Source organism: Spermophilus citellus, assembly GCF_964194105.1.
Source record: "Spermophilus citellus genome assembly, chromosome: 4".
NCBI classification, from domain to species: Eukaryota; Metazoa; Chordata; class Mammalia; order Rodentia; family Sciuridae; genus Spermophilus; species Spermophilus citellus.
This window is the reverse complement of record NC_138185.1, coordinates 46,283,018-46,306,680: the sequence shown is the minus strand read 5'-3', so window position 1 is coordinate 46,306,680 and position 23,663 is coordinate 46,283,018. Positions and strand designations below refer to the sequence as shown.

The 23,663-nt window shown below is 37.8% G+C and overlaps 1 protein-coding gene across 3 annotated transcripts in view; it reads right to left on the bottom strand.

The window, feature by feature from the left end:
* KIZ (kizuna centrosomal protein) overlaps nucleotides 1-23,663 on the bottom strand; it is a 138,628-nt gene that overhangs the window by 13,669 nt on the left and 101,296 nt on the right. For all 3 annotated transcript variants that reach the window (XM_081290177.1, XM_081290179.1, XM_081290178.1), the window contains 2 exons: nucleotides 20,865-20,969; nucleotides 18,630-18,726 (listed from right to left, as the gene is read on the bottom strand). In XM_081290177.1, coding sequence (XP_081146303.1) covers nucleotides 18,630-18,726; nucleotides 20,865-20,969 — 202 coding nt within the window. The remainder of the gene's footprint in view (nucleotides 1-18,629; nucleotides 18,727-20,864; nucleotides 20,970-23,663) is intronic.

Here is a 23,663-nt window from a genome sequence, read left to right as displayed (position 1 = left end):
ACAACATTAAAAGATCAAATGTATATATAATTGGAATACTTAGAGAGAAAAGCTATTAGACTAAAGGCATAGAAAATTAATTCATTGAATAAATAGCAAAAACTTTCCCAAATTTTGGGAAAGACATGGACAGTCAAGTATAGGATACATTTAAAACCTCAAACAGCCATGAACAAAGAACCACTCTACAACATATTACATTTAAATGGCCCAAACTACAGAACAAAGAAATAATATTAAAGTCTGCAATTCTCCAATTTGAAGATGTAGAATGGGTGACTAGATTAGAATCCAAGACTCAAGCTAGGTGCAGTGGCACAAACTTGTAATCTCAGAGGCTTGGGAGGGTAAGGCAGGACTGCAAGTTCAAGGCTAGCCTCAGCAATTTAGCAAGGCCCCAAGCAACTTAGCAAGCTCCTGTCTCAAAATATAGAATAAAAAGGGCTGGGGATGTGGCTATGTGGTTAAGTTCCCCACAGTTCAATCCCTGGTACAAAACAAACAAACAAACAAACAAACAAACAAACAGAAAACCCCAAGACCCAACAATAGGCTGCCTACAAGAAACTCACCTCACTTGCAAAGACAAATACAGACTGAAAGTGAAAGGATGAAAAATGATACTCTAAGCAAATGGAATCTGAAAGCAAGTGGAAGTAGCTATGCCTGCATTTGACAAAATAGACTTTAAAGCAAAATCAGAAGAGACAAAGGTCGCTATATATTGATCAAGGGAATAATTTGTCAAAAAGATAAAATAAAAAGAGTAGGGGGTATAGCTCAGTGGTGGAGCTGGGTTCAAACCCCAGTAATACAAAACAAAAAGAAAAAAAAATCATACTATAGATTGAATAAACTTAACAGACATCTGTAGGATATTCCACTCAATAGCTGTAGATATTTATTAGCATGTGGAACATAACCAAAACAGATCATATATTAGGCCAAAAAGCAAACCTGAAGAAATTTTTAAAAATTGAAACAATTTCTTGCATCATATCTGATTACAATGGAGTGAAACTACAAATAAATAGCAAGAAAAACTGCAGAAATTATACAAATTCATAATGATGAAACAACACACTACTGAATGAACAGTGGGTCATTTTCAGAGGTGAGATTTAAAACTTCCTTGAATCAAACAAAAATGGAAATACAATATACCAGAACTATGAGACATGAAAGCAATACTAAGAAATACTAAGAAGGAAATTTATAGTGGTAAGCGCCTACCTAAAGGGAAATGGGGATAAGGAGATAAATATCTCAAATAAATAATGTCATTAGGTGTTTTAAATTAGGAAAACAAGAAAAAACTCAAACCCCAAATTAATAAAAGGAAAGAAATAATAAGAATAATACAAAGCATTGATGGAACAGAGTTGGTTCTTTGAAAAGATAAACAAAACTAACAAATCTTTAGCTAAACTATCTAAAAGTGATGTCAAGAACCAAATAAAATTATAAATGAAAAGGAAGACATTACAACAAATAGCACTGAAATTCAAAGGGTCATTGGGGAATACCTGGAAAAATTATATGGCAAAAAATTGTAAAACCTAGAAGAAACAAACTTCCTGATGCAAATAACCTATCAAGATTGAACCAAAGGGCTGGGGATGTGGCTCAAGCGGTAGCGCGCTCGTCTGGCATGCGTGCGGCCCGGGTTCGATCCTCAGCACCACATACCAACAAAGATGTTGTGTCTACCGAGAACTAAAAAATACATATTAAAAATTCTCTCTCTCTCTCTCTCTCTCTCTCTCTCTCTCTCTCTCTCTCAAAAAAAAAAAAAAAAACAAGATTGAACCAAAGAAAATATAAATAACCTAAACAGATCAATAGGTCAACAAGTAATGTAACTGAAACAGTAATAAAAGACTCCCCCAAAAGAAAAGCTCAGGACTAGCTAGATTCACTGCTGAATATTACCAGATTTAAGCACTAACACAAATGCCCCACAAACTATTCCATAAAATATAATGGAAAGGAACTTTTCAAATTCATTCTATGAAGCCAGTATTACCTTGCTACCAAAATCTGATAAGGACACAACAAAAAAGAGAGCTATAGACCAATATCCCTGATGAATACAGATTAATAAGAATTCTCACTAAAACACTTGCAATTTCAATTCAATGGCACATTAAAAAGATAATTCATCATGATCAAATTTATTTCATTCCAATGATGTAAGGATGGTAAAACATATGCAAATAAAAAATTAATATACCACACAAATAGATTCAAGGATAAAAATCACATAATCATCTCAATGGATACAGAAAGTCTTTGATAAGATTTAACATCCCGGGCTGGGGATGTGGCTCAAGCGGTAGCACGCTCGCCTGGCATGCGTGCGGCCCGGGTTCGATCCTCAGCACCACATACCAACAAAAGATGTTGTATCCGCTGAGAACTAAAAAATAAATATTAAAAATTCTCTCTCTCTCTCTCTCTCTCTCTCTCTCTCCTCTCTCACTCTCTCTTTAAAAAAAAAAGATTTAACATCCCTTCATGACAAAAACTCTGAATAAATTAGGAATAGAAGGCTCTTATCTCAATATAATTAATGCTATATATGACAAACCTATTGCCAACATCTTACTACATGGGGAAAAAGACCAGGGTACCCACTCTCAACAATTCTTATTCAATATGGTACTAGAAATTTTAGCCAGAGCAATCAGGCAAGAGAAAGAAATAAAAGGTAAACAAATAGGAAAGTCAAATTATCCCTGTTTGCTGATGATAAGATATTCACACAAAGAAAGCCGAAACTATAGACACTTCTCACCCTATATAAAACTTTACTCAAAGTGGACCAAAGATATAAATGCTTGGAGAAATGCTTCAACATACTGGCACAGGTAACAATTTCTTGTATATGGCTCTAATACCTCAGGAAAAAATAAGAAAAATGAATTAACAAGTGGAATTACATCAAATTAAACTAAGGAAAAAAGAGGATGAAGAAGATAATTTTTGAATGGGAGAAAATCTTAATCAGCAATTCATCTGATAAAGGATTAATATCCAGAACAAAAATATTTAAAAATAAAGACCCAAGTAATCCAATTTTAAAAATGGGCATACCACCTAAATAGAGACTTCTCGGATTCCAACATGGCGGCGGGCGCGGAGAGATCAAGTCTCTGACCTCTTCAGCTGTGCAGGCATAGGGAGTCGTAAACAACCTAAATCTGTTTGCTCAGGATCACTAGGCAATGCTGAGCTGACGTGGATCTGGGACAAACAGTCTGGGCCTCTCAGAACACACACTGAGCCCACATCGGCTGAATTCAAGCTCCCGTTCGCCTGCTTCCCGCAGACAAACAGCTGTGACTCAGCATTAATCCATCCGGCTGAAACAACTGGTCAGCCCTTCTCATCCTACGGAGGTAAATGCCTACCGAGCCTTCATAAGTAGTGGCCACAGGTTTGAAACGGGGCTTGGGAGAGACAGTAAGGACCCACCCGTTGCATTGGTCACCCGGCAAAGGGAAACGAACTGTCGCCATTTGCAAGAGACACCACTATGGCAGAGAACTGACGTCATCAGACTGCGGCGGAGGAGATAACCTCATTGAAACCTGCGACTACAGGTGTGTAATCCCCTAGCCTTCCCTCTCCACACATTGGGGAAACCTTAAGGGCCCCTCCCAGCTCTCCCGTGAGTGCGACAGCCAGCCCGAGGGAATCAGGTGGCGTGGGACTCCGCAGCGCGGAACTACCGCTCCCACCAGGGCTGACTGCTGAGGTCTCTTGCACCAGCTACAGGGGGAGTGGCTGCCGGAGGGCAAGTAAAATTCGCTGAGGATTCTCAGCCCCAAGCTCTACAAACTTAGGGTCTGAGGGAATGGCAAACTGGAAGAGTGTGCCCAGTCGTTCATGAAAACAGGGCTCCCGGGAGCAGCAGACCTGGCGTGTAGCCAGTATTGTGGTGAGCTGCACCCGTGAGAGGGGCCTGGCTAGAGGAAAAGTCGGAAGTGACTAGACACAAGAGGAGGCCCTAGGCTCTCAGGATTGGAGACTCGCCCAGTCTGGGAGGAGCTGCTGCACAGTGATTGGTTCCCGCGTATTGACAGGAGAAACGTGACCTGGTGGGCAAAGCGCCACCTACTGGAAGAGAAGTTAATCAAACTCTAAGACTGCATTTATTAGTTCTTTTTTTCCTTTTTTTCTTTTCTCTTTTTTTTTTGATTTGGGTTTTTCTTTCATTTTCATTTTTCTTTCTTGTTGTTTTTTTAATTTTTTTTACATTTTTAAAAAATTTTTTTTCTTCTAATTTTAATTTTAACTTTTTTAATTATTATGTTTTTTAAATTTTTTTTCTTTTTTTATTTCCTATTTTTTCTTCTTTTGTCTTTTCATTTTTCTTATCCCCCTTCCTTGAATTCTACCTGCTTACTCTCATTCTCTTTAGTGACTTCTTCCCTTCCCTTCTAATACCTTTCCTCCCAAGCATCAAATAAATTTATAGGAGTAAACAGTAACTCAGCAGTCATACAGAACAAGAAGTAACATGAGCAGCTTCAAAAAGCAAGGAAGAAAAGGAGTACAAACAATGCAGGACAGCCTAAATATTCAGGAGGACGTAGAGTCATCAGAAAAATGGTCATATAAAGAACTCAAGGAACACCTTAGACAGATGGAATGGAACCTTAAAGAGGATACAAGACAGCAAATTCAAGCAGCGAAAGAACACATTGAGAATGAATTACATAAACAGATAAAAGAAGAAGTTAAGCATCTTTATCAGGAGATAGAGATTATTAAAAATAATCAAACAATAATTTTAGAAATGAAGGAAACGATAAACCAAATTAAAAACTCAATTGAGAGTATCACTAACAGAGTGGAGCAAGTAGAAGCCAGAACGTCAGATAATGAAGACAAAATATATCATCTTGAAAAGAGTCTAGCCAACTCAGAAACGCTGGTAAAAAATCACGAGAAAAACATCCAAGAGTTATGGGATAACATAAAAAAACCAAACTTACGAGTCATCGGGATAGAAGAAGGGTACAGAGATTCAAACCAAGGGAATGAGTAACCTGCTGAATGAAATAATTACAGAAAACTTTCCAGAAATAAAAAAGGAAACAGATATACAAATTGAAGATGCATACAGGACACCGAGCACACAAAATCACAGTAGACCAACACCAAGACACACTGTTATGAAGATATCCAATATACAGAACAAAGAGAAAATATTAAAAGCTACAAGAGAAAGGAGACAGATTACATTCAGGGGTAAACCAATAAGGTTAACAACGGATTTTTCATCAGAGACACTGAAAGCAAGAAGGTCATGGAACAATGTATTTCAAACACTGAAAGACAATGGATGCCAACCAAGAATTCTGTATCCAGCAAAATTAAGCTTCAGGTATGACAACGAAATAAAAATCTTTCATGATAAACAAAAGTTAAAAGAATTTGCAGCCAGAAAACCAGCATTGCAAAGCATTTTGAGCAAAACACTACACGAGGAAGAAATGAAAAACAATAACCAAAACCATCAGTGGGAAGTGCCTCAGTAAAGACAGAGGGCGAGGGGAAAGATAATCATGGAGAAACAAACTAAATTTTTTTTAAAAAAGGATAAACAATCAAACATGGATGGAAGTACAAACCATATATCAATAGTAACTCGGAATGTTAATGGCTTAAACTCTCCAATAAAGCGACATAGGCTGGTATCATGGATTAAAAAAACAAATCCAACAATATGCTGCCTCCAGGAGACACATCTGATTGGAAAAGACATACACAGGCTGAAAATGAAAGGATGGGAAAAAATATACCACGCACACGGTCCTCGTAAGCAAGCAGGGGTGGCCATCCTCATATCGAATAAAATCGACTTCAAGACTAAGTTAATCAAAAGGGATAAAGAAGGTCATTATATACTGTTAAAAGGAACCATTCACCAACAAGACATAACAATTATCAATATTTATGCACCAAATAATGGTGCTGCGACGTTCATAAAACAACTTCTCCTCAAGTTCAAGAATCAAATAGACCACAACACAATAATTATGGGTGACTTCAACACACCTCTCTCACCATTGGACAGATCCTCCAAACAAAAGTTGAATAAAGAAACTATAGAACTCAATATCACAATCAATAACCTAGACTTAACTGACATATATAGAATATATCAACCATCATCAAATGGATATACTTTTTTCTCAGCAGCACATGGATCCTTCTCAAAAATAAACCATATATTATGCCATAGGGCAACCCTCAGTAAATATAAAGGGGTGGAGATAATACCTTGCATTTTATCTGATCATAATGCAATGAAACTGGAAATCAATGATAAAAGAAGGAAGGAAAAATCCTACATCACATGGAAAATGAACAATATCTTACTGAATGATCAGTGGGTTACAGAAGACATAAAGGAGGAAATCAAAAAATTCTTAGAGATAAATGAAAATACAGACACAACATATCGGAATCTATGGGACACAATGAAAGCAGTTTTAAGAGGAAAATTCATTGCCTGGTGGTCATTCCTTAAAAAAAGAAAAAAACAACAAATAAATGAGCTCACACTTCATCTCAAAGCCCTAGAAAAGGAAGAGCAAAACAACAGCAAATGTAGCAGAAGGCAAGAAATAATTAAAATCAGAGTGGAAATCAATGAAATTGAAACAAAAGAAACTATTGAAAAAATTAACAAAACTAAAAGTTGGTTCTTCGAAAAAATAAATAAGATCGACAGACCTTTAGCCATGATAACGAAGAGAAGAAGAGAGAGAACTCAAATTACTAACACATGGGATGAAAAAGGCAATATCACAACAGACACTACAGAAATACAGAAGACAATTAGAAATTATTTTGAAAACCTATATTCCAATAAAATAGAAGATAGTGAAGACATCAATAAATTTCTTAAGTCATAAGATTTGACCAGAATGAGTCAGGAGGATACACACAATTTGAACAGACCAATATCAATGGATGAAATAGAAGAAGCCATCAAAAGACTACCAACCAAGAAAAGCCCAGGACCGGATGGGTATATAGCGGAGTTTTACAAAACCTTTAAAGAAGAATTAATACCAATACTTTTCAAGTTATTTCAGGAAATAGAAAAAGAGGGAGCTCTTCCAAATTCATTCTATGAGGCCAACATCACCCTGATTCCGAAACCAGACAAAGACACCTCAAAGAAAGAAAACTACAGACCAATATCTCTAATGAACCTAGATGCAAAAATCCTCAATAAAATTCTGGCGAATCAAATACAAAAACACATCAAAAAAATTGTGCCCCATGATCAAGTAGGATTCATCCCTGGGATGCAAGGATGGTTCAACATACGGAAATCAGTAAATGTTATTCACCACATCAGTAGACTTAAAGATAAGAACCATATGATCATCTCGATAGATGCAGAGAAAGCATTCGACAAAGTACAGCATCCCTTTATGTTCAAAACACTAGAAAAACTAGGGATAACAGGAACTTACCTTGACATTGTAAAAGCTATCGATGCTAAGCCTCAGGCTAGCATCATTCTGAATGGAGAAAAGTTGAAGGCATTCCCTCTAAAATCTGGAACAAGACAGGGATGCCCCCTATCACCACTTCTATTCAATATAGTTCTCGAAACACTGGCCAGAGCAATTAGACAGACGAAAGAAATTAAAGGCATAAAAATTGGAAAAGAAGAACTTAAATTATCACTATTTGCAGATGACATGATTCTATACCTAGAAGACCCAAAAGGGTCTACAAAGAAACTACTAGAACTAATAAATGAATTGAGCAAAGTGGCAGGATATAAAATCAACACGCATAAATCAAAGGCATTTCTGTATATCAGCGACAAAACTTCTGAAACGAAAATGAGGAAAAACACTCCATTCACAATATCCTCAAAAAAAAAAAATAAAATACTTGGGAATCAACCTAACAAAAGAGGTGAAAGATTTATACAATGAAAACTACAGAACCCTAAAGAGAGAAGTAGAAGAAGATCTTAGAAGATGGAAAAATATACCCTGTTCATGGATAGGCAGAACTAACATCATCAAAATGGCGATATTACCAAAAGTTCTCTATAGGTTTAATGCAATGCCAATCAAAATCCCAACGGCATTTTTTGTAGAAATAGATAAAGCAATCATGAAATTCATATGGAAAAATAAAAGACCCAGAATAGCAAAAGCAATTCTAAGCAGGAAGTGTGAATCAGGCAGTATAGCGATACCAGATTTCAAACTATATTACAGAGCAATAGTGACAAAAACAGCATGGTACTGGTACCAAAACAGGCGGGTGGACCAATGGTATAGAATAGAGGACACAGAGACTAATCCACAAAATTACAACTATCTTATATTTGATAAAGGGGCTAAAAGCATGCAATGGAGGAAGGATAGCATCTTCAACAAATGGTGTTGGGAAAACTGGAAATCCATATGCAACAAAATGAAACTGAATCCCTTTCTCTCACCATGCACAAAAGTTAACTCAAAATGGATCAAGGAGCTTGATATCAAATCAGAGACTCTGCGTCTGAAAGAAGAAAAAGTTGGCTCCAATCTACATATTGTGGGGTTGGGCTCTAAATTCCTTAATAGGACACCCACAGCACAAGAGTTAATAACAAGAATCAACAAATGGGACTTACTTAAACTAAAAAGTTTTTTTTCTCAGCAAGAGAATAAGAGAGGTAAATAGGGAGCCTACATCCTGGGAACAAATTTTTACTCCTCGCACTTCAGATAGAGCCCTAATATCCAGAGTATACAAAGAACTCAAAAAATTAGACAATAAGATAACAAATAACCCAATCAACAAATGGGCCAAGGACCTGAACAGACACTTCTCAGAGGAGGATATACAATCAATCAACAAGTACATGAAAAAATGCTCACCATCTCTAGCAGTCAGAGAAATGCAAATCAAAACCACCCTAAGATACCATCTCACTCCAGCAAGATTGGCAGCCACTATGAAGTCAAACAACAACAAGTGCTGGCGAGGATGTGGAGAAAAGGGTATACTTGTACATTGCTGGTGGGACTGCAAATTGGTGCGGCCAATTTGGAAAGCAGTTTGGAGATTCCTGGGAAAGCTGGGAATGGAACCACCATTTGACCCTGCTATTGCCCTTCTCGGACTATTCCCTGAAGACCTTAAAAGAGCATGCTACAGGGATACTGCCACATCGATGTTCATAGCAGCACAATTCACAATAGCTAGACTGTGGAACCAACCCAGATGCCCTTCAATAGATGAATGGATAAAAAAAAATGTGGCATCTATACACAATGGAGTACTATGCAGCAATAAAAAATGACAAAATCATAGAATTTGCAGGGAAATGGATGGCACTAGAGCAGATTATGCTTAGTGAAGCTAGCCAATCCCTAAAAAACAAATACCAAATGTCTTCTTTGATATAATGAGAGCAACTATGAACAGAGCAGGGAGGAAGAGTAGGAAGAAAAGATTAACATTAAACAGAGACATGAGATGGGAGGGAAAGGGAGAGAAAAGGGAAATTGCATGGAAATGAAGGGAGACCCTCATTGCTATATAAAATTACATATAAGAGGTTTTGAGGGGAATGGGAAAATAAACAAGGAGAGAAATGAATTACAGTAGATGGGGTAGAGAGAGAAGATGTGAGGGGAGGGGAGGGGGGATAGTAGGGGATAGGAAAGGTAGCAGAATACAACAATTACTAATAGGGCATTATGTAAAATTGTGGATGTGTAACCGACGTGATTCTGCAATCTGCATTTGGGGTAAAATTGGGGGTTCATAACCCACTTCAATCTAATGTATGAAATATGAGATGTCAAGAGCTTTGTAATGTTGTGAATAACCAATAAAAAAAAATAAAAAATAAAAAAAAATAAATAGAGACTTCTCAAAATAAGAACAATTGGCCAATAAATTTATGAAAAAAAGCTCAAATTTAGCCATCAGAGAAATACAAATTAAAACTACACTGAGGCCAGGCCTGGTGGCATGCCCCTGTAACACTTGTAACATCAGTAACTCTGGAGGCTGAAGTGGGGAGATATGAGTTGCCAGCCTGTGCAACATAGTGAGACCCAATCTCAAAACAGCAGCAAAAAACAAAACAAGAAAACTACACTGAGATTATACCTCATCCCAGTTAGATGGCTATTTTATATATATATATATATATATATATATATATATATATATATATATATATATATAAATGCTGGCAAGGATGTAAAAAGAAAGGAAGGCTTATGCACCATTGGTGGGAATGTAAGCTAGTACAGCCACTATGGAAAATAGAATGGAGGTTCCTCAAAAAACTAAAACTAGAATTACCATGATTCAGCTATACTACTCCTTGGTTTACATTATAAGAAAATGGAGTTAGTATATAAAAGAGACACCTGCGTACCCATGTTTGTTGTGACACTATTCATAATAGTCAAGATATAGAATCAGCCTTGTTGTCCAGCAACAGATGAATGGATTAAAAAAATACAGCACATATATACACACGTGCACACACATATAGGAATATTACTAAGCCATAAAAAGAATGAAAGCCTATAATTTGCAGGAAAATAGATGAAACTGGAGTACATCATATCAAGTGCAATAGTCAGACACAGGAAGAAAAGTATCCATATTTTCTATCATATGCATTAACAACAACAAAAAAGTAAAAGTAGAAGAGGGACTATTAGGGTTTGGGAAGGGGGCAGAGAAAAGGGAAGGGAGAAGAGGGCAAGAAAAGGTAAAAAGGAGGGTGGTTGTGATCAGTGCATGACATATGCATGTGTGGAAATGTCACAGTGAAACTCACTGATTTGTACAGTTGTTGTTGTTAATTAAAGAAAGAAAAAAAGAAAGAAAGAAAAGGAAGGAAAGAAAGGAAGAACAAACCAGAAAGTAAACAGTTCAGGTTTTGTGGGCCATATGGCCTGCCAATTCTGTGGTTGTAGCAAGAAATCAGCCATGGACAATAGGTAAACTAATGGATATGGCTGTTTTCCAATGAAACTTCATTTTATAGATACTGAAATTTGAATTTCATATACTTTCAGGTATCATGAAACATTCTTTTCCTCTAACTCTTCAACATATAAAAATCAATTTTACCTTGTAGGCTATACAGAACCAAGTCTGGTCTTGGCTCAAGAACTGTTATTTGCTGAACCTGTTTTGAGCACTGCCAGTATGTAACACACGTGCAGCAAAACAGACAGCCTGCCTTTCCCCTTCATGGCCTCTCAAGGGTAACTCTTGGAACCCAAAACAGACAACTTGAATTTTTTTTCCTTAAAAGTTTACAATTAGACTGGAGGACCTATTTCAAAACAAACAACAGACAATGGATTGAGTAAACTACAACATAACTGCTGGTTCTGCTTGTCTCATTATATTGGACAATTATCTCTGCAGAATTTCTCAGTGGCTTTGATAATTTTTCCTCCAGCTGTACCATGAACTACCACATACCCATCAGGGGGATGTTCAATGATTAACATCTTGCCATACTTTCCTGTTTATCCATCAAACCATCCCATTTTCAGATGCATTTTGGTAACTTTTTGAGTTCTCCTGCTATGAATAAATCAGGTTAGAATGATGTAATTCAAAGCCACTCTCTTGGTTCTCACTCTTGTTAAACTTAAGAATTTAAGATCGGCCATAATCTTATAATAGCTTTCTTTAAAAGCAGCCCTGGCACAGATGAACATTCCTACCTAAGTAATTATAGTGGCAGAGCATATTAATGAAATTATGTGCATCAGTTGTTCGCTTTCTATGAGCAAAAGGCTCATAGAAAAAGTCTACACAGTCAACATAAACACAAAATTAGATGGTAAAGATTATTGCAAGTACTAGGTTTTCCTCTGTGAAGCTAGCAAATGGAAAAAAATGAGATGAAGAAAACCTAACACTAAGAAATCAATTCTTAAATTAAACAGAGCATTTATGTACTGCAAATCCAGATCCTTCACTGTATGGGCATATTGAGCCCAAAGGGGTTGAGGGATGTGTCCCAGGACACAAGAAACATCCTAATAGAACAGAAATGGAACAAAATGGACTTATGGTATACTGAGTCTTATAAAATGTATGTATAAGTTGCAAGCACCTGTTTTCACCTTTTCACCAGCCTTGTGAGAAGCAATACAATACCAGGGTGAAGGCAAACCTTGTGTCAGTTCCACAGGGACCCTGCCCCAATGTGGGACTGGTTGTGTTGAGTTGCTTTCAGGAACTAGGATGTATCTACTCTGTATCAAGACAGTCTTGGCTTCCAATATCCAACTCTGTTCACTTTGTGGTTATGGGCAAGTTCCCTACCTCTCTGAGCATCAGTCTTCTGGTCTGCAAAATGAGAATAGTAATTTCTTTCTTAATGTGTTCTGAGAAGTTAAAAGATCATGTCAAATGAAAGCATGAGCAGCAGACTTCAGTAAACAGGTGCTGCACTGTCAAGAGCATTTTCGTGAATAAAGTAATACTTATCTGGTAATGTGCAGGTGTGGGCTCAAACTGGTGGTGATGAGTCCTCAGGTACAAGGCCAATGAAAATCAAGGTTTGGGACAGGCTGAGAGGAGACAAGCCTGTGTTTCCTTCAGGGGCCTGACAGGTGAGAACACTGAGGATGATCTATCAGAACCCCAGAGGAAGTACCTTAGCTAGGCCTTAAAATGAGTGGGTGGGCAGAGTATCTAGTCTGAGTTCATGCACTCTTTTTTGTTTTTTTCATTTCTTCTTTGAGCAAATGCAAACAAAAATCAAAAAACCAAAAACCAAAACAACAACAACAACAAAATAGGACATTATGAGTCAGGCTCTAGGATGAGGCAGCAGTGAACAAAACACCACAGCACCAAGCTACATGTCATATCCTTAAACAACATGCTGTTCCATGTTCATGTCTTTTATACCTGTTCTCTTGCTGGAATGCTCTTCACCTAGTTTCGTTCAACCTTCTTAAAGCAAAGGATCTGGCTGTACAGGATGCCCCTCCTGTGGCCTCTGGGGCTGTTCCTATCATAATCTAACACAGGCACCTTCTACTCCCTACCCCCTGTGTAAGCTTTCCTTTGGGGTGGCAGGAATATACTTGGCTGTGTTTCAGGGTTTGACATGTATCCTTTGCTCAGGAAACTTTAAGACTAAATACTCTGCCTACCCACTCATTTTAAGGCCTAGCTAAGGCACTTTTCTTCCTCTGAGGTTCTGACAGGTCATCCTCAGTGTTCCCACCTGTCAGACCCCTCAAGGAAACATAGGTTTGTCTCCTCTCAGCCTGTCCCAAACCTTGATTTTCAATGGCCTGTTGTTTCAGGGTATGACATGTAGCCTGGTGCTTGATCTCTGCTCTCAAGGAGCTCATGCTCCACTGGGGAAGACAGATACCAAAATACTAACTGTGATATAGGCAATCTGTGAGAATTGCTGAGAATTGATGGCAGTGGAACTGCAGGATGACATTCCAGGTTCCTGACATGTGCCAAAAGTCTGTACACCTATGCCAAGGTCAGGGCAAGAGCCAGATAACCTTTCCATCAGCAGACAGGACAGCAGTCAGGAAGGGACCCAATAAGATTCTCTATAAGTACACTCCTCCAGGTTCTGCTTCCTGAAACTGTAAAAATGTAATGGCAGAGCAGAGAGAGCCGAGTCAAAATTGACCATGATATTTCTCTTTGAACATGTGTACACACACACACACACCCCACATACATATTCCACACGTGCAGATAACTATAGCATACATGACTCCATATATCTCTATATGTGATGCCATATGGAGATGAGGGCACTTGTATTATTGACTCTTGTAAGAAATAACACTTCAGTAAATGGTGAAACTCTATATTGATGCCCACTCACTCAGGAAATTCAACTATTATTCAGTGCTTGAGATTGAGAAACCTGCCACCCCAAAGGAAAGCTTACACAGGGGGTAAGGAGTAGAAGGTGCCTGTGTTAGATTATGATAGGAACAGCCCCAGGGGCCACAGGAGGGGCATCCTGTACAGCCAGATCCTTTGCTCAGGAAACTTTAAGAAGGCTGAACGAAACCAGGCGAAGAGCATTCCAGCAAGAGAACAGGTGCAAAAGACATGGACATGGAACAGCATGTTGTTTCAGGGTATGACACGTAGCCTGGTGCTGTGAAGCATATTCTGGGAGCAGGGGACATAGGAGATAGGCTGGCAAGGACACACTGTGTATAGCTTCTCTGTGCTAGAGGGGGTGCAGGTGACAAGGGCCTTCTGAAAGATAGGCAGCAACAGAGGTGAAGATATTGGGTTGGGGACTCAGATTCTTGTTCCTGGCTCTCAGGGGAGGAGAAATTTGAAGAACAGCACATCTTGGGGATGTCCTGTTAATAACACATTGACTCTCAACTGCATGGACAGTATCTCTTTTTTTTTGGTAACAGAAAAATATATCCAAAGTCTATTAACAAACATATCCAAATTACTGTCACTTTGAGGACATGTCAGTTGAATTTGGAGATGAAATTGAGGGGTTCTGCTAAGAGCACAGTCTATAGTTTGGTGCTGGGGACAGGAATGGCTCCAAGTAGTGTCCTTCTAGTTCTAGGGACTAGTATAATGATGATTGAAAATAATTAACTCAAGCTGTGGTCTCTAGGTTTTGAATTCTAAAAATTTTATGATTTTGACTGCTAGCTGAAATCAATATTAAATTCCTTTAATAGCATCTTTAGTTGGAATTTTCCTAAAGCAGACATAGGTTTCTAAAAAGATAGAAGAAAATAATCCAGAAAGAAAAAAGTCCAATGACAAAGCCAATAAATCTGTAAATACTAATTTTAAGTTTTAAAGATCCATTCAAATTGGAGGCTGTTTTGATTTGACAAAGTCTGAGTGCCCCCTGATGGTTAATTGAGGATCCTACAACAGATACCATTTTTCAGCTGCCTGGGGACAACTTGTTAACTTCTTCCCTTCAAATAATGAGTGTACTGTTCATATTACAGAATTGCTCTGTGTATTAAAAAAAAAATCAAAGTATATGGATGGGCTTATGATAAGAAATGTGAAATATTTTGGAAGCTGCTAATTCAGTAGAATTTAAAGAGAATGCAGATATGCTAAGCCAGAGATGGAGATGGGCACTTTTATAAGATAAACTAAATAACTTCCAGGAAAAACTCATTTTTATTTCACTGGACAATTTGGTTCTTTGTAATCTTTATAATATCCCAGGGAAAACAGCACAGTGACCAGGCAAAAGGAATCCAGGGCCCCCATCAGAGCATCAGCAGCAGGCTGGCGCCCCCCACTGGTCGCTCCTATTGCTGCATGGCTGGCACGGAATGCCACCCACAGCGGCCCTATCAGTGTGCATTGGCTGGGTGACTTCTGCTACCTTTCCTCCAGGAAATTATGTTGCAAGCACACACCCCTTGGTTCTTTTGGCAAAACCTGGCATCTCCAACCAACCAGTAAGCTGAAGTTACAAGGCAGTCGTTTAAGATATACTCTCCATTGAATAAATGGATCAGGGAGAGTGAAAACGGCTTCCTGGGGAAGGTAAAGCGAGACAATGTTTGCAGAAGAGAGGAAGCTCTGGCATGCACCCCTGAACAAAAGGGAACAAGTGGTCTTTACTTGGAGAACGGCTTCCTATTAGGACTCACTCCTTCGTACATTATGCCTTTCATCCCCACTCAACCACAAAATGATTTTGCTAAAGCAAATACAATGGTAGAAAAAGATTTACACTGAAAGAATCTTTAATAATAAACTGTTGCCGATCTGCCTACTTGCCCGTGATTTATAATACAATAAACATCGGATTCTATTACGGCTCATGCACTGAAGCCGTTGCTCTGAAAAACGGAATATGAAAGCACCCAGACCCCACCACCATCACAATGAAATGAGCATGTATAAATGTGCTAAGAGTATCTCTTTGCATCTTTTATAGCTTGTGTGTATTAATCTGTAACGCTTATTAAGAAAGTCATTGCTATGCAAAGCAGCACCCAATCCCTTTCTCTGGCTTTTCAACAGAGTGCACTGTTTAGCCAATAGGACGGACCCTCTGGCCTTCATTCTGCATTCATCACAGGCAACATTTGCACAATGTATCTCTCAAAGGCGGCTGAAAAGAAGGCCTTAATACTCATGTAAACAACTGCAAACCAATTACTTAATGAATCAGGCCCACACATAATAAGGTGCAGACAAAGAGCTATAAATGCATTTTTGCGCCCAAGCCGCTGCTTTAAAGTAAAATCCCTCAGCTGTAGTTTGGGCTTAACTAGCACATCATAATTATTGTCTCTAGGACATCAGAGGAAGCCATTTTTTTTTTTTTTTTTTTTTTTAGGTCCAGCGGGGCCTTTTTTTTTTTTTTTTTTTTGAGGTCGCTCATCAGCTCACTGACAAAATAGAGCAAAGAAGAATTTTTAAAAGTGCTACAGCAGCGCTGCACTGTTATGTTTATTCTCAAGTACTGGGTTTCGAGACCACTTGTAAAAGCAATAAAGCACAAGGAGTGACTGCAGTAAGTGGGATCCTTAAATGTAAGCCTCTAAGAAATTTCAGTGAAGCCAGGCACAAACAGCAAAACCAGAGCTCTCCAAAGCCCAGGGTGGGGTATTAACAATACCAAACCCGGCACAAGAACCAAACTGTGACAAACAGCACACCAAACCCAGGCACTCGATGGCCAGGTCTTTTCATCACTGGATTATTATCAAGTGTCTAAAACCAAGGGTTCCTTGAAGATCTTTTTGAGGTTTTTTTTTTTTTTTCCTTAAAGGTCATAAGATTACTTGTAATTCATTTTCATAAAGAAGCAATAGTAATAAGAAAAGGTCCCTGACTTAATTTGAGGAACAAAAAAGTTCAATTTTAGATGGTGAAATATAGACATGATGTGAAATTTTCAAGCTGATAAAATGTTCTGCAAAACCCAATTGCTTTTGAATGTATTAAAAACTACCCAAAGATCATATATAAAGTAAGTTTAAAAAGAATTGTTTTAGTGTCTTTAAAATGTAATGGAGAAAAAATATATATATGTACCAAACCTATTTGAGGAAAAATGTCTCTGAAAATCACCAATATAGACTTAAATAAAGGAATAGCAATCTCATGTCCTTGGTAATTTCAGTGTCATTAAGATATTAAGTTTCCCCAAATGATATGCAAATTCTATGTGGTCAAAAAATATCATTTAAAAAGGTGGATCTCTTTGCATTGCTTCTATATTCATGTTAAAAATAATGATACCTAGTTAAAAATTGTGAGGAAAAATACAAAGTAATATTAATAAAAATTATATATATATACATGTATATCTAAAAAAATGTAATGAAAAATACTTCTAATAATCTTAAAACTACAGGGGTATATTTATTAAGCCAAACTGTAACATTAAACCCTGAAAACTATCTGTAAATTTATTGTCCTTTAACAACTTGAATTTATGATATAATCATAATAATATAATACTTTAAGACTCTACCTGACCCAGTTATCTCCCACTTTCTTTAACAATATGGATAAAAACTTGAATATAAAGACAGTAATTTCTGATAATTAAATGAGCAATCTGGATGCTTGTCAAGTTTAAAAAGCAAGACTTTTAGAAAACCTACCTCATTTTATTATATTCCAAGTCCTAAAATATTATAATGTTTTTTATAAAATATAAATAAAAGCAAGATTCTTTTCATTTTCATTTTCAGTTCATTTTAATAGGACATTTCTGGATCAGATCATTTTATATTATGGGACATAACATTAGAAATGTAAAGTTCCTGTTTTAGAACTTCACCAGGGTCAAGTAGTAAATTCAAATGTAAAGCAATCATCTAAAGGACATCTTTTTAATGACCGATGCTATTACAAAAGAAACTTGCTATGCTGTTTTAAATGATATTTAGCCCAAAGCAAAAGGGTAGGCATTTCAACAGATAGTTGCTTATATTCCCATCTATAAATTCTTTTTAAGACTTGAAGCCACTGAATGATTAGTATTTTATCCTGATGACAAATTCAGCATACGACTCACTTATTGTAGTTCAAAAATTTACACAAGAAGTTTCACTTTTTATCAAATGTGAGAAAAAAAATTGTGTTCTTTAAGTAAAATAAGAAAGTGCCAGAAAAGGAAAGAGTACTGTAGCCTAAATACTTGACATAAAAGAAGAATACAAAACCTAATATCCAACATTTGCTAGGTTATGTATCAGTGGTCTCAGAAAGAAGAAAAATGCCACTTTATTTCTTTTAAGGCCTGATGTTTTCTCTCTGCCCTTTTTCTGACAAACTCCATTGTGTGGTCTCTAAGCAGTCCTACTGAGAGCAGCTGTAGACGCTAATTTGTGGTTCACTGAGGTGTCAATTGAGTCTTAAACCAAGGAAACAACAGCTGCAAAACAATACTTGGCTCTGGTGCAAATATTTTCAAAGGTAGACTAAAGTTTCAACTGTTATTTTAGATAAACAAAAACCCAAACCATCACCCTCCATCAAGTCACACAACAAAATAATATGTGGCCAGAGTTTAATTCATTGTATGGTGACATTTCTCATCTTGTTGCTGCTATTCAAAGAGGCTTTCACGACTTTACCTTGACAAAGGACTTCCTTCGCTAGATGAAAAACTAGCTTCCGAAGGGATTTTGTGAGTTGTCTTTGTCTTGAGTGTACTGCTGCCAATATTCAAACCTGTGGTAAGCACAAAACATGGAGAGCGAGCCTTAGCTTCTGTGCAGCAACGGAACAAATGAATGATGAGCGGCCTCCCACTAACTTTGGTAAAACAAACACCAACAGAGAAAGATGTTCAAGCCAAAGAAGTCATGGGAGCTTTTGAGGCAGACTGAAATGTTTCTAACATACTGAAAAGAAATGAGGGGGTTTCCTTGTGACACTCAAACAGAAGCCGCAAAATGTAAAAATGTAAAAAATAAAACCACCCAAAGAACCCTATTTTAAATGACAAAGATGCATGTTGATAATAATCACGTAAGTCTCGACTACGGGATGGAGAATTGGATAATTCAAATTGTTATGACAAACAGGCAGCGACAACTCACCAAAGTATCAGGTGCTGGAAGCTGGGGCTCAGAAATAATCGACAATCCTGGTGATAGTTACCTACCCCATTCACTTTTAAGCCCCTCTACCAAATCCTCTATTTTTCACCCCACAGAGGAAAATAAATCTGCACTGAAAAACCATCAATGCCACTCTTCCCAGTCTGAAAAGGTGGAGGAAGAAGATACACAATCCACCTCTTTGCCTAGGGCTGAAGGAACTGAACTGTATCCACTGCTCCCAGCTTCTCTGATCACTGCTTCCTGGGTGCCTTCAGCCTTGGATATTTCTGCTACATCTGGTTCTTAGTTGGTAGTCACCTAAGATCTCAAATAGATAGTGCATGGGCATCTTAGCAAAGGATTTACTGAGTTTCTAATCTGTAACCTGTTTGCCTTCATGTAACCTCAGCAGCAAAGCATTTCTCTGAACCATATGTTCACACTAAGGCTCAACAGAGTCTCCAACATGATTAGCAGGAGAAGGATTTTTAGAAATGAAAACTGAGGCTCCAGGTTTAAGTGGCTTTCCATAGTGACAGGTCCAGGGACAGAGACCTAAAATATCTGATTCAGAAAGTAACTGAAAAATGAAATGCTTCTTCACAGTTAGATTTGGAGGTAAGATCTATGTTCAAAGCACATTTACACCACTACCTATAACAGTGCTGTGAAGTTCCCTTTTACCCTTCCAACTGGCCTTCTGCTTCCCATTGGAACTCAAAAAGGTCCCAGGATCAGAGGGAGAGAAGGGGTAAAAAGATAGTTCCTGACCACATGTAAAAATGAAAACCAGAGGCCCTATCTAAGTATAACAAAGGCCAACGCCACCAGAAGCACTTGTGCCTGCCCACCCACCTTCCTTCCTTTCTCTCTTCTTCCATACACACTGGAAATTGATCCCATTGTCATTTTACGACCTAGCTCCAACCATTTCTATTTTTTATTTTGGGACAGGGTCTTACTCAGTTGCTGAGAATCTAAGTTGTAGAGGCTGACCTCAAAATTGTGATCTTCCTGCCTCAACCTCCCAAACTGCTGGGATTAATAGACACCTGGCTGCACTTGTGTGATTCTACCTGGAATGTTTGGAGTCTTACAAAGTATACAATATAATTTGGGCTACGAAGTGAGGGAATTGAATCTCAAGATGTTTGATTTATGAAGTATCATTTTACTTATAAATACATTAATAATAGTACCATACCTTTTTATACATACCCAAGGGACTACAACTTATGCCAAATTTATTCATCTTTTGCACCTGTACAGTTAGGTACCAAAAGATGCTTTCCAAAAATATTTGTGGAGTTACCTTCCCGATTATGTGTTTCTGCAAGCAGCTGTCATGCTTGGAACAAGATTTTTAGTCTTTTTGTTAAAAGAACTCAAAAACCTCAAACATTCTAGTGAGGGCAGCCCAGCACAACTCTGCCCATTTGATGATTAAAGAACTAGGAGATGTAGAAAAAAGAATGAATTTGGGGCATCTCCTCTGGTGTTTAGTGACAAGCTACATGGCAGGCAGAATCCAAGGTCTGTAGAGGGAACTTCCATGCTGGGTCAGTGCACATCCAGAAGGAAGGACTTCCAAATGACTACTTCCCTAAGATGAAAAAGTGCTTATTCATTTTGATCCAGTGACAAACTGTTACAAAGCAAGTTCCAGAAACCTTCAAAGAATGACCACCTTTCCCTCAACCCAGTACTGGTTGCTGCCTAGGCCTCTGGACACTGGCTTTGAGTGCTAAATTTGCCCTTATTTACCTGAAAATTGTGATGTAGAAGCATGTGCCTTTGGAAATCTGTCTTCAATATGGTTTGTATTATCCTGAAGGGTAGACTTCTTCAGCAACTTGTAGGCTTTTGTTTCTATAATTTAAAAAAAGCACACAAATACTAAATTTTCTACTCTCCAGAGAGGTTTCTTTTTTAAAAATATTTTTAAGTAGTTAATAGACCTTTATTTTATTCATTTTTTTTATATGTGGTGCTGAGAACCGAACCCTGTGCCTCACACATACTAGGCAAATGCTCTACACTGAGCCACAACCCCAGCCCCCCCAGAGAGGTTTCTTAAATGTTTCCTATAATGTTAATATTTCAAATGCGTAAAAATGACTTTTTTTGAACTGTCACCTTTTTAGAAACTCTAACTACAACAACAAAAAACACAATTTAGTTGAATCCAGGTTTCAAGACTCAAAGATGAGTTTTAAGAGAACATTTGAGGCAGCAAATGCCCGTTATTAGGGGAGCAGGTCTGTGGATAGGCTCAACATCATAGTACAATAGATATCTTGCATCCAGACCTTACAGAAGCATCCCCCAGGAATGAACTTGAAGAAACAGTACTGACTTCCTAGGTGGTAAGGTCACTGGGAATGCTCCCTGCTCCAGGTCTCAGGTTCTTTCACTGGAGCTGGGAAGTTCTGGGAGAGGGCTGGGTGAGTGGTGAGAGGGTCAGGAAGGACAGTGACAGCAGGGTAAGTTCAGAGTCCCATAATTGAGGATTTAACCCCATGGGATTGAAGAGGGAAGGTATCTGAAGAGAGTAAAGCCAAATGCCCAGAGGGTCAGCAGCAGCCTAGACCTGGCTCAGGTTCAGGATGCCCTTGGCCATGCAGGGTTTCTAATGGCATTTGCTATAAGTTACATTGAAGGTTTTTGGGAAAAACAGTAATCAAAAATTATGAAAAGGACCTGAGTGTTATAACCTTTCCCATTACCTTACATCTTGAGGACATCTGGATGAAATGGAAACTGAAGAATTAAGAGTTTTAGCACAGATAAGACAAACAGCATCCTTGTCCACATCTTCAATAGGGCCACTGCTGACAGTGTCAGGAATCAGTTGTACTCCTGCTTTTGCTGGCTCAATTTAAGAACTTAAGTGCAACTTCTTTATTACTAAATAAAAACTATTACATTGAAGAATAAAGTATGCTTTACTGAGAATCAATCAAGTTAAAAAATGAGTCTTTAAAATGAGCACCATACTTGGGAATACTAAATGTTGAATAATTAAAATACTTACAGATCTGGTACTCTTAACTCTGAAGAAAAGAAATCCTAAGGCCATACTTTTTTAGTTTACTGGATTGTAAAATAAATTAGATGTGATGGAACTAATATTTTTAAAACTTTAATAAGGAAATCATGAGATCTAGGGAAAAATATATTGAGTGTGGCCTAGGGTAGAAAGTATTTACTGGTGGAAGTATGGCTCCAATAGGATGGCTCTGAAACACTATTCAATTGATCCTAACATTCCATACTATTGCCAATGTGTTGTTAAGTGATTTGGGGAGGAAAAATTAAAATGTCTGAACTTAAAGGTAAAGAATATACATACATATATTTTTTTTCAGCTCTTAGGAAACAGTCCAGATCTTAATAACCACAAACTATTACTACATTCAATTAAATTTATTTAATTAAAAAAAGAGAGGGACCAGGGTTGTGGCTCAGTGGTAGAGTGCTCTCCTAGCATGCACAAGGCACTGGGTTCAATCCTCAGCACCACATAAATGTAAAATAAAGATATGGTGTCCACCTTAAAAAAAAAACTAAAAAATAAATATTAAAAAAAATTAAAAAGAGAGACAGCAAAGATTGAAACTAAAAAAAGAGGGGCTGGGGTTGTGGCTCAGCGGTAGAGCACTCGTCTAGCATGTGCAAGACCCTGGGTTCGATCCTCAGCACCACATAAAAATAAATAAATAAAATAAAGATATTGTGTCCAACTACAACTAAAAAATAAAAATATAAAAAAAAAGAATAAAAAGGGAAGTAGCTGTTTCAAAAAAAAAAAAAAAAAGATTCTGGTTACTGGCCCCTAGAAGCTAGACCAGAGTTTGCAATTCCTATATACTATTTCAAGGTAAAAATCATCTGACTCCAGGGAGACTCTCTCCTGCTTTTCAGAAACTGGTAAAAACTGTGTCACCGACTTTCAGAAGAGGATTTCTGGGAGAAATATCAGGCTTATGAAATAATTTCAGATTTGGGGGAATTAAGCATTCTGTCAAACATAAGATAATGCTAATGTCGAGAAGGGAGAAAATTATCAGTGTAAAGTGAATTGACTTTAAACAACACTCTGAAAATGATGGGCCCTTTTCATTTTCCCCACACTTTCTATCTGGTCTCTTTCTTTTCCTATTTGAAGGACTCAGGCCCAGTCATCAGGCTTTTCCCTCAAGGCTGCCCAAGTCTGCTTTCTGCTGACCTATAGACTTGGAGGGAGATGGCTCACTCTCCTATCGCATCCCACCAGGACTACCCTTTCCTTACCAGGATTCTCCAGTATTGCATCTATAAGCCTTCTGTAGCCCTTCTCCAATCATAGAGTCATTGATAGTTGCCTGGAGAAAATCAATTTGTATCTAGGATGTAGTGGCCCTGACCTGAGTAAAAGGTTGATAAAATCAGGCTGAGGACTGCTGGACATGTCGCTTACTACCTGCTCAGTTCATGCTTCTTTTGATGATTTAAGGACAAAGTGAAGTTTACAAGGAACAAAGATGAAGTGCAAACACTTGGAGGAATTAACAGGAATTGAGG